This window comes from Sander vitreus, chromosome 6, assembly GCF_031162955.1.
Source record: "Sander vitreus isolate 19-12246 chromosome 6, sanVit1, whole genome shotgun sequence".
Taxonomy (NCBI): Eukaryota; Metazoa; Chordata; class Actinopteri; order Perciformes; family Percidae; genus Sander; species Sander vitreus.
In genome coordinates this window covers 7413676-7424267 of record NC_135860.1, presented here as the reverse complement: position 1 = coordinate 7424267, position 10592 = coordinate 7413676, and the positions used below count along the sequence as shown (strand labels likewise).

At 36.7% G+C, this 10592-nt stretch overlaps 2 protein-coding genes across 4 annotated transcripts in view; one reads left to right on the top strand and one right to left on the bottom strand.

Annotated features, from left to right (window-relative positions):
* Positions 1 to 588: 588 nt before the first annotated feature.
* On the top strand, positions 589 to 7555 carry LOC144519268 (CD209 antigen-like protein C). Of its 2 annotated transcripts, XM_078252282.1 has the most exons (7): positions 590 to 730; positions 1274 to 1339; positions 1894 to 1992; positions 2352 to 2546; positions 4803 to 4957; positions 5187 to 5302; positions 6494 to 7555. In XM_078252282.1, the coding sequence occupies exons 1-7, from the start codon at positions 670 to 672 to the stop codon at positions 6639 to 6641; spliced, it is 840 nt and encodes a 279-aa protein (XP_078108408.1). In that variant the 5' UTR covers positions 590 to 669; the 3' UTR covers positions 6642 to 7555. The 2 variants fall into 2 exon arrangements, with proteins under 2 accessions (XP_078108409.1, XP_078108408.1); XM_078252283.1 differs by lacking the exon at positions 1894 to 1992 and having other exon boundaries at positions 589 to 730.
* Positions 7556 to 8719: 1164 nt separating this feature from the next.
* The window catches only part of gpatch4 (G patch domain containing 4), a 6433-nt gene continuing 4560 nt past the window's right edge, over positions 8720 to 10592 (bottom strand). For both annotated transcript variants that reach the window (XM_078252279.1, XM_078252280.1), the window contains exon 8: positions 8720 to 10592. This exon is cut by the window's right edge and continues 121 nt beyond it. In XM_078252279.1, coding sequence (XP_078108405.1) covers positions 9915 to 10592 — 678 coding nt within the window. In that variant the 3' untranslated portion in view covers positions 8720 to 9914.

Genomic DNA, 10592 nt, shown 5'->3' with positions numbered 1-10592 from the left:
ACCGCTGAAAATAGTCCTCAACAAACACCTGTTTGCTAGAGTGCCCAGCTGTTATGTGAAATTAAGGAGCCTTTAAAAATAATGGAATTATATATGTGACTCATTTAAAAACAATTACATCTTTAGTAGAAACAAATGGGCTTGTGGCTGAGTGCTACAGACAGGGGAGAAAAGTCAGACTAATGAATTGTAGGTTTTAGTCTTCTGGGATGTGATGATAATAATACAAATATAGAATATTGGCAGTATTATTCTTTAATAGCATGGTGACAGATACTGATTCAGTATCAATGTTACCAATGATGTGTATTACAAACACCGATCGTCAGTTAAGAAATCAAAATGGGAGTTGACCCACCAGAAATGAACGTAACAGGTTAAAAGGAGTGTACATTTGCTCATTACAGAAGTAGACATACTTCCGAGAACACACAATACAGGGAGCTTGTGTAATCAGTGGCCAAATCACATTGGAGCTCCAGCATCACTGTTTGATGTTGTCTGGTAAAAATGTCATAATGCAAACTAAGAGGCTGCAATTTACATAGTGTTGTGAAAGAGGAACCTTGTTCTCTGTGTGGTTTGTGCATGTGAAATGTTGTTCAGTCTCACACACACTCACTCATTCTCTGCGCTACAGCAATTTATGGTGATCTATTACTTTTAAAGATGGAGGAAGAAATCAATTATTCTACAATGTCTTTTAAAAATCATGGTACAGGTCCAAAAGGTAGGTGATTCCTGCTTTTTTTTATTTTTTATTATACATATTTGAGACTTTTTAACATCTTTCACAAGTGCTTTGTGTGGAAGAATCACATTGGTGACCCTTGTAGTCACAAAACATAAGTTGTTTTTAATCCTTTGCAAGACTCCCCTGCCATAATATACAGTACACCACTTTTTTCCACATCACAAGTATATTTTGTTTGTACTTTTACTTAAGTGCAATTTTGACTGCAGGACTTTTACTTTTAACAGAGTGTATCTACTGTGGTAGGCTACTGCTACTTTTACTTAAGTAAAAGATCTTAGTATGTCTTCCACCACTGCAGATGTGTGAAAAGTAAAGAGAACTGTGGGAAGAGAACCAGATTAATAACCTTTAATCAATCATTAAAGGTTAAGTAAATGCATTTGAACTTGTGATCACTGCATCACAGCATTTGCAGAACACAGTTGGCAAAGTGAATCAAATAAATGGAGGAAAACGGTTACTTCATGCAGCAGTTGTCTCTTATTATTTACTCAAGTTGTTATTTCTGTCGTCCAGAAGAAAAACAGGACTCAACAATTTATTCTGAAGTAAAACCTAAACGGGCTGCTACGTCTGTACCAAGTAAGTTAAAACATCCGTTGACTGTCTTATTTTCATCATTCATCATGCTATGTAACATTATAAGTGATACATTATAATAAGTGATAATGGTCTGATCATTATAAGTGATACATTATGCTTTACTTATGGAAAAAGTACAATTTGACACTTTATGATAACATAAAGCTAAATCTGCTCTTTTTGTCTGGCTTGGAGCCTCTACAGTAGCTTGAATGTTGGATTTTTCTGGCTGCCAACATTTCTCCTAAAGAACATTATTAATTCTATTAATATGTCCTGTGTACTGTGGTACTGCTACTTTTACTTAAGTAAAATATCTGAGAACTTCCTTCACCGCTGGGGATGGTTGCGTAAAAAATAAAGAGAACTGTGTTAAGAGAACCAGAAATCTTTAAAGGATTAAAGGAAGTACAAATTGAAACTTTATGATAACATAGTGTATTCCAATGCAAAATGTCAATACATTTTCCATATGACCATGATAACGTTGATAATGAATGGCTTAATTATAATTACAACTGTGATTTGAATATGAGCTTTCTCATTACGAGCAGATGGTGAAGCAGCGGCACGCTCTCACTTTTGTGTGTTGGCGGTGTGTTTGGGGATACTTTGTGTCCTCCTGTTGGCTGCAATCAGTGCCATCATCTACAGTGAGTTTCATGTCAACACACTGAGGAGCGTTCAATGAACAATTATAGCAGCTTTTATCACATTTAGACCAACAGAGCTAGTCTGGGATGTTTTGTGAGTTCAGCTCTTTCTGAATTGTGCCTGCTGCCAGTTAGGAGTCAGTCTGTATTTTACTCTTTATTTCTGTTTTGATTAGTTGGTTTGATGGTCTGATCTATTTAATGAGCAAGTTTTACATTAAAGGGCTATACAATATGGAAAGCAATGTAGGGTAAGAAATCATTCTAAAAATAAAGGTCAGGAGCATGGAAAAGGCCTCTCTGATTACACTGCATCCACTGATTGATTGACTGATGTCACCTTCTCCTTCTCAACATAGTCAGTGTGGTAATAAACCAACAGAAAGCAAACCTCAGCGACCTCACAGCAGAAAATCAGCAGCTGATCACGAATAGGAGCATCTTAGAGCGAGAGACAGAGAAGCTGAGAAGAGTCACAGATAATCTCAACTGGACACTGCAAGTCATCCTGACATTTAACACCTTTCCAGTAAATGACTACTGCCCAAATAAAAGTAAGTGTTTCTTGCTATGTTGGCCACACGGCATGTCTTGTTCTTAAGGCACAAATATCAAGTGAAAAAGTCAGTTAAACTGCTAACTTCTATGAAACAGCCACAATGGTGGTTGTTATGGCAACAGAATATTCCTTTTTTTTTTTTTTTTTTTTTAAGATTATTTTTTTGGGCTTTTTCCACCTTTAATTTTTGACAGGACAGCTAGGTGAGAAGGGGGAGAGAGAGGGGAAAGACATGCAGGAAACTGTCACCGGTCGGATTCGATCCCTGGACCTCTGCGTCAAGGCATAAACCTCAAAGTAACAGTACTGTGCAAAAGTCTTAGGCAGGTGTGAAAAAATGCTGTAAACTAAGAATGCTTTCAAAAATGGAAGTGTTAATAGTTTTTTTTCATCAATTAACAAAATGCAGTGATTGAACAGAAGAGAAATCTAAATCAAATCAATATTTGGTGTGACCAGCCTTTGCCTTCAAGACGGCATCGATTCTTCTAGGTACACTTGCACAATGTTTTTGAAGGAACTCGGCAGGTAGGTTGTTCCAAACATCTTGGAGAACTAATCAGATCTTCTGTGGATGTAGGCTTCCTCAAATCCTTCTGTCTCTTCATGTTATCCCAGACAGACTCGATGATGCTGAGATCAGGGCTCTGTGGGGACCATGCCATCACTTCCAGGACTTCTTGTTCTTCTTTACACTGAACATAGTTCTTAATGACCATGGCTGTATGTTTGGGGTTGTTGTCCTGCTGCAGAATAAATTTGGGGCCAATCATACGCCTCCCTGATGGTATTGCATGATGGATAAGTATCTGCCTGTATTTCTCAGCATTGAGGACACCATTAGTCCTGACCAAATCTCCAACTCCATTTGCAGAAATGCAGCCCCAAACTTGCAAGGAACCTCCACCATGCTTCACTGTTGCCTGCAGACACTCATTATTGTACCGCTCTCCAGCCCTTTGGTGAACAACCTGCCTTCTGCTACAGCCAAATATTTCAAATTTTGACTCATCAGTCCAGAGCACCTGCTGCCATTTTTCTGCACCCCAGTTCCTATGTTTTCGTGCATAGTTGATAGTTGCATAGGCCTTGTTTCTATGTCGGAGGTATGGCTTTTTGGCTGCAACTCTTCCATGAAGACCACTTCTGGCCCGACTTCTCCGGACAGTAGATGGGTGTACCTGGGTCCCACTGGTTTCTGCCAGTTCTGAGCTGATGGCACTGCTGGACATCTTCCGATTTCGAAGGGAAATGAGCTTGATGTGTTTTTCATCTGTTGCACTAAGTTTCTTTGGCCGACCACTGCGTCTACGATTCTCAACGTTCCCTGACTTTTTGCACTTTGTGTACCTATAAGAATTGATGCTGGTTTGAAGGCAAAGGGTAGTAACACCAAATATTGATGTGATTTGGATGTTTTTTTGGTCGCTCACTTTGCATTTTGTAAATTAATAAAAAATAAACAAACAATCATTATTTATATTTTTGAAAGCATTCTTAGTTTACAGCATTTTTTCCACACCTGCCTAAGACTTTTGCACAGTACTGTATATGTGTGCCTGCTCTACCACTGAGCCAACCCGGCCACATAACAGAATATTCTAACCCTAACTGCAGATCTGAAAAACGATAGCTTATCTGAAAAACATGGTTAAAAGGGTTTCACTTTAGGCTAAAAAAAAAAAGGTTTCAGAGTAAAAATACACTGTGACGCATAAGCTATTGATTGAAATTGAGATATTTCTATGGATAAATTTAAAATTTGACCTGCTGGTGGCGCTAGAGGAAATGTCAGCGGATCATCAAAGTCTGGGCACCATGGACATCTGTACCAAATGTCAAGGCAATCCACTCAATAGTCTATAAATATTTCAGTATTTCAGTGGTCGACAGACAGACTGACATTGCCATATAGCCATTACTATAGCCATGCCGCTAACATGGCTACAAAACAACATTGCCCATAAATTCTTGTTGTTTTAAGGCCAAGAGGATGTGTCTCCCCTTCCCAGCTGTTTTTCACTTCACTTTTCAGAGCATTAACAAAACTATGTTTTCCTGAATTTTGATAGAACATCAGCATCCAAAATTACCACAAATAATTAGGTGCAAAAGTTGGTTTGTGGTAAAAAAAAAAAAAGAAGCTGTTTTGTCATTGGAATCTAAAAACTTTTATCATTTCATTTGTGTTTTTGTATTTGTGTCTTTAACAGATTCCATTCCATTTCTCTACTTTTGTTCATAAATGCAGAGTGTCAGCCGTGTCAGCCAGACTGGCATCTGTTCCAGGAAAAGTGCTACCTGTTTTACAATGAAGGAAGTCCTTGGAAGACGTGGAAAGATAGCCGAACGTATTGCAAAAACACAGCTGCAGATCTGGTTGTTATTGACAGTCTGCATGAACAGGTGAAGTCAAACAACATAAAGTCCCAGAGTTTTTATTTGGGTTTTGATTCAGATGTAGAGATAACATGGAAATTCAGAGTACACAGGATCCATAAAAAAACATAAAAATTTCAGCCTTTACTTTCCAAAGTGCAATGGAAAATATTGTTATCAATGTCTGATCAAAATCTATGCCTAGAAGCGTGAAAGTGTGCATGTTTTTGATGATCTGTCACTGTGCAACTTACAGGAATTCATAAGTAATCACACCAAGTTCTACTTTGACACAAGTCATGGATACTGGCTCGGGTTATATGAAAAAGACCAAAACTGGGTCTGGGTTGATGGACGTAATGACACTCTCAGGTAAGAATTAAAATTTAATTTTATAAATGATATAATTATATAAAAAATAAATAAAAATAGATGAACCCAGTTAAGGCTGTTTTTAGAAATTTGGAATATATGAAAGGCTGTTTAAAAACATGAAGTGCCCTTTAAGCAAGGCAGCAAACCTCCTACAACCTATGGGACTGTGTCTATGAGAAGTTGCTGAAAAAGAGGAAGCGTGGTCATTTATTTAATTACTTTCTCTGTACAGCTTGTCAGCTAGTCTGGCTCAAATGTTCTTTTAAAGGCTGTACTTGATAATCAGAACATTAATATAGCAGCAGCAAAATATTTGTTATGCAAAGATACAGTGGAGTAATGGCGTCCTGAGTAGAGAATTGAGTCACACTCGTGCGTGTGTTGTAATCTGAACTTCTTGGTTTGTTTTTTACTGGTCCAGCCGTTCATGCATGTTAGTGTACGTGGCCGTGAAAAAAATGCAGGCATTTCACGTATTGAAGAATAGTCTGTGAGAGCCATTTGGAGTGTAACCAGCCCACTGTTTTTTTTTTATTATTATAGTATATAATGTACAGCCCCTTTAAACATTTTCTGCGATTCTCTACTACATTTCATATGGAAATATTGTGCTTTTTCCTCCGGTACATTTATCTGACAGCTATATTTACTGGTTACTTTGCATCTTGTGAGATATGATACATTGCTAAAGATGAGACTTTATATTAGGCAATTAAAATTAGCTCAACCTCAACCAGCTGCATCATTGAAATGCTACATGTTTATGCATGAGTTATACTCATAATCCACTTTATAGCATATCATTCTCTGACAGGGGACATTTTAAATTACTAAAAGTACTTTTGATACATTAAGTACATTTTGATAATTATACACAAGTAGTTTTACTTAAGCAAAGTTATAAAAGCAAGACTTTTACTTGTACAGAACCTGTGAACTACTTTCACTTAAAAATCTTGTCCACCACTGTATTTAAGTTGTATAGTTGCCATATAGTTTTTTTTAGATTGATTCTTTCAAACTTGCGCTTTAAGCCACCATGGACACAAAGTCCTTAAAATACTCTGAAATAATCAGAATTTGATAATCCAATTCCATATCTTGATTCTTTTGTTATTCGTCACACTTGATTTGTTGTGTTGTATTAGCAGAATTAGAAATATTGACATTCATGTTGTGTTTTTGAAGGTACTGGTTGAAGGAGCAACTTGGTAGCAATGGCCCATGTGCACTGTTAATCCCCGGGAGGAATTCTACAGCCAGCTGGGACCCAGCACACTGTGTAATGGAAAACAAGTTCATCTGTGAGAGAGACGTTCTGATAAGGTCTAATTAGTTGGTGCTAAGTTTGTTTTCTTAACATATTCTTGCTACTCATGTTGCATGCAAAGCTCCATTCCAAAACTATATCACCAATTTTGGAAAATAAAAATATAAAATTATAATACATATTTTTTAAATCCTGAAATAGCTTGAGGATGATGTACTGTTCATAATTGTGTCTATCTGTACTATTGTTTAAAAAGTAAGTATTGTTTAAAATGTATTTTATTAGCTACTTTTTAGTGTCAGTGTTTTGAACAGGTATCTATGTTGACTGAAGGTGTGAAATGTCTAAAAAGACAATCTAGAATATCTTCTACAGTATTCAGTCTCACAAGAGTAGCCTGTAAATGCTACTGATTTCCACTGGAGATCAGGATTCACAACATAACGAGACGGTGACCTTTCCTGGAAAGATACTGTGTATATTATATCTAAATATTAATGTTTTTCAATTTAGTGTCATTGACTTAAAAGGAATATAAGTCATGTTGTGTACTCCAAGTTTCTGGTGTTACATAAAGACCAATGTGTCAAATATGTTGTGCAAAAGAAGTTCCTATTCGAATCGAGGATTCTTAAGTTCCTTCACCTTTGATGTCACCTGTTTTAGTCTCACGTTTTATATCAATGTAATGTATATTGTGTATTAGTTTGTTTTGTCACTTCTGTTGTATCACAGTCTAATTCACAAACGGTTTTCCTCTTTTTTATATAGGTGTCGCACGTGTTCATTTATATCTCATTCACTTGTAATGATTACTATTTTACCTTTATTACTATCATTTTTATTATACTTTTTATTTTTTGTCCTGTCTTATTTTATGTAACACCCTTTTAGCTGCATTTATGGCATAAATTGTGCTATATAAATAAAAGTTTTGTTGTTGAAGGAAAAAGCAATAAAAGGGAACAATTTATTCAGTTTCATAAGGATTGTTGTATTATATGATCATTAAATAGGCAGTGGTGGAAGAACTCAGATCTTTTACTTAAGTAAAACTAGTAATACCAGTGTAAAAATACTCAGTTACAAGTATGTATTTAAGTAAAAGTTCAAAAGTACTAACATCAAAATAAAGTGCCAAAAAATAAAAGTACTCATTCAGATTATTGTAAATTAATGTATTATAATTATTGATGCAATAATGTGTTTATAAAGTCAATAAATTCTTATCTTAACCTATAATACACAATGTTTTTGTTGCTAGTATTTCATATTAATTATCTGAATCTGCAAAGTAAGTAGTGACTTAAGTTACATAATCAAATAAATGTAGTGCAGTAAAATGAACAATCTCTCTCTCTGAATTGCAGTGGGTTAGAAGTATAAAGTATCAGAAAATGAAAATACTCAAGTTAAGTACAAGTATCCCAAAATTATACAGTACTTGAATAAATGTACTCTTATACTTTGCAGTATTCCAGTAGTCAGGCATGTAGACCTCTTCTGTTACATGCTACCTGAGCCAGTAGTGTAAACCAGTCTGGTAGTTTCTGTTAGCTGAAAACCTTTATGGAACATGTTGTATAAGGAGTTCATTTTGCATGCAGGAACATTGCATGCATTTAATACGTCAGTTGAGTAAAATCTGTTGTAAGCTATTGAGACAAACTTGGCACATGACGCTGTGTCCTTCCTGTCTCAAACGTCATGATTTCCCCAATTTTATGTTATCAGGTGAAACTCAGGTTTTTAGAAAGTTCAAAGCTATTGTTTGAGGGTGATGTGGAACTACAACAATGTTTTAGGGGGTATAAGAGTCAGATTCTGAACAAATTAAACAAACTTAAGGGCAGTTAAAAAATAATAGCAGTTTTGCAATTTGCATATTGACATTGATGTATAAGAACACTTTTGGTAACACTGAGTGTGGTGTTTATCCCTACTGAACATACTGTATATATTTAACAGTGTCATCTTTTTAAATATTTTTTCCTCAAGGAACTTTCACACTCATTTAGAAAGATGAATTAAGTTTAAAAACAAACGTTTTAAATAATCACATAAAATACAGTATTATATATTCATTTTTGGTGCCACTTGAGGAATTTCAGTATCTAATATCTGTACACACAATCACACAAGTGTAGTTTAGCGTCACATTTAATTTGCATAGAATGTTTTTTTTTGTTTGTTTTTTTTTACATAAAATAGACAACACAGGCAACCTGCTATCAATAGGCTATTTGACATGTCCCAACCTACAAATGTCAACACTGACCTGATTTTTAGTCTCAGGCCTAGTCCACATTATAGGGGTATTTTTTTTTAAATGTAGCTTTTTCAATACGTTTCGACTTTTCGTCCAAACGCCGTTTTAGGTCACTGTAAACTGAGCTTTTGGAAAACTCCAGCCAGGGTGAAGACTTTTAGAAACCCTGTTTCTGTGTCGTGTAGACGGGGAAAACTGAGTTTTTGGCTTGTAACGTCAGAGTGTGCTATGTTTTCTCCTTTGTGAGGCGTCACAATAAAGCAACATTTCTGGCAACGGCAGACAGGGCCAGAATAGTGCTGGTAACTGGATTGCTAGCAGGACTTTTTACATGTGTACACATAAATGTACAGTTACTCAACACCGCAACATTGCAGGTCCTGGAAGAAGAGACGCTTGAGTCTTCTTTGAGCGACTTGGGTTATATCACCGACTGTTGGCTTGGCATGCTCTTGACAGCGCTTCAATTGTGTTTTTGCGTTTTCATGGGGACGGGGATTTGCCTAAACAATACATGTGTGAATGGAATATTCTTTTTTAAGCAAAGGAGGGAAAACCCCCTTTTCAAAAATGCTCATGTACTGTACGTGTGGACTAGGCCTCCGTCTAGATACGGTGTTGCACCGTGTGGCTGACTCAAAGATCCATTGACTGATTCAGATGAATACATTTGATGATGTTGTATATTATTGACAATCTTAAAAAGTCTGCATCACCAGCAAATAACTAACCTGACCTGATTTCCTCAGTCACTTCTGCAGCAGGTTATCTTGAATTTAACAGCTCAGATAAGAATGATTAAAAAATCTGTTTGATAGCATACTAGTGAGGTTGTTTAACAGGCAGAAGAGACACAACTGCTGGAGGCAAGGAATAACCTTATTACTGGTCTGAATTACTAATTAAATATATTCTCCTATCAATTCATTTACAGATCTGTCAAATCAGAGAGCGCAACCTCCAAGTCCATGTTTAGCACATAACACACCAGAGCTGATTTAAGAGAATTATACTTTCCCCAATCAGCCAAACCTTATCTGGTTACCAATGTACAAAGCATTTATTAAAAACTACTCTTTGGACTTCTTTTTCTTCTTCTTCTTCTTTGGAAGTGCCTCCTCGTTTGTATCGTATTCTACAGATGGTTTGAACATTTTACACTTTTTCCTTTTCTGCTTTACAGTTGCTTCTTCCTCCAATGTAACTGCAGCTTTTTTCTTTTTGGTTTTTGGAACGCAGTCCTGGACCAGCTCTAATTGGCTGGATTCTGTGTCATGACTCTCCTCTTCCTCAGCAGGTTCACTGCGGTGTTTGGAGGATTTCTTCTTCTTTTTCTTCACTTTTGTGTCAGTGTGCAGCTCAGCAGTCTCCTCCGGACTCTTGCCCTCTTCTGCTGCAGGTGAAGGTGTTCGTTCTTCTTCGTTCTGCTCTGCATTGTTTTTCCTCTTTTTATGTTTCCTCTTTGTTTTATGAGAACTGTCTGCCTCACTGTTTTCTACACAGATCAAATCCCCCTCAGTGGAAACTGCATCAGTTATTTCCTCTGTGTCCTCACTGGCTCTCTTTTCCTTCTTCTTTTTGGGTTTAACATCTGATCCAGGGCTTTCAAAACCGGTATCACCATTTAGCTCATGAACGCTCTTAGTAGATCTCTTCTTTTTCATCTTTTTCCTCTGAGAGTCCTCGACCGTCTCCTCCTGCCTCTCAGCTCTCTGGTCACTTGACTGGGAGGTCGTCGAAGCCGATGT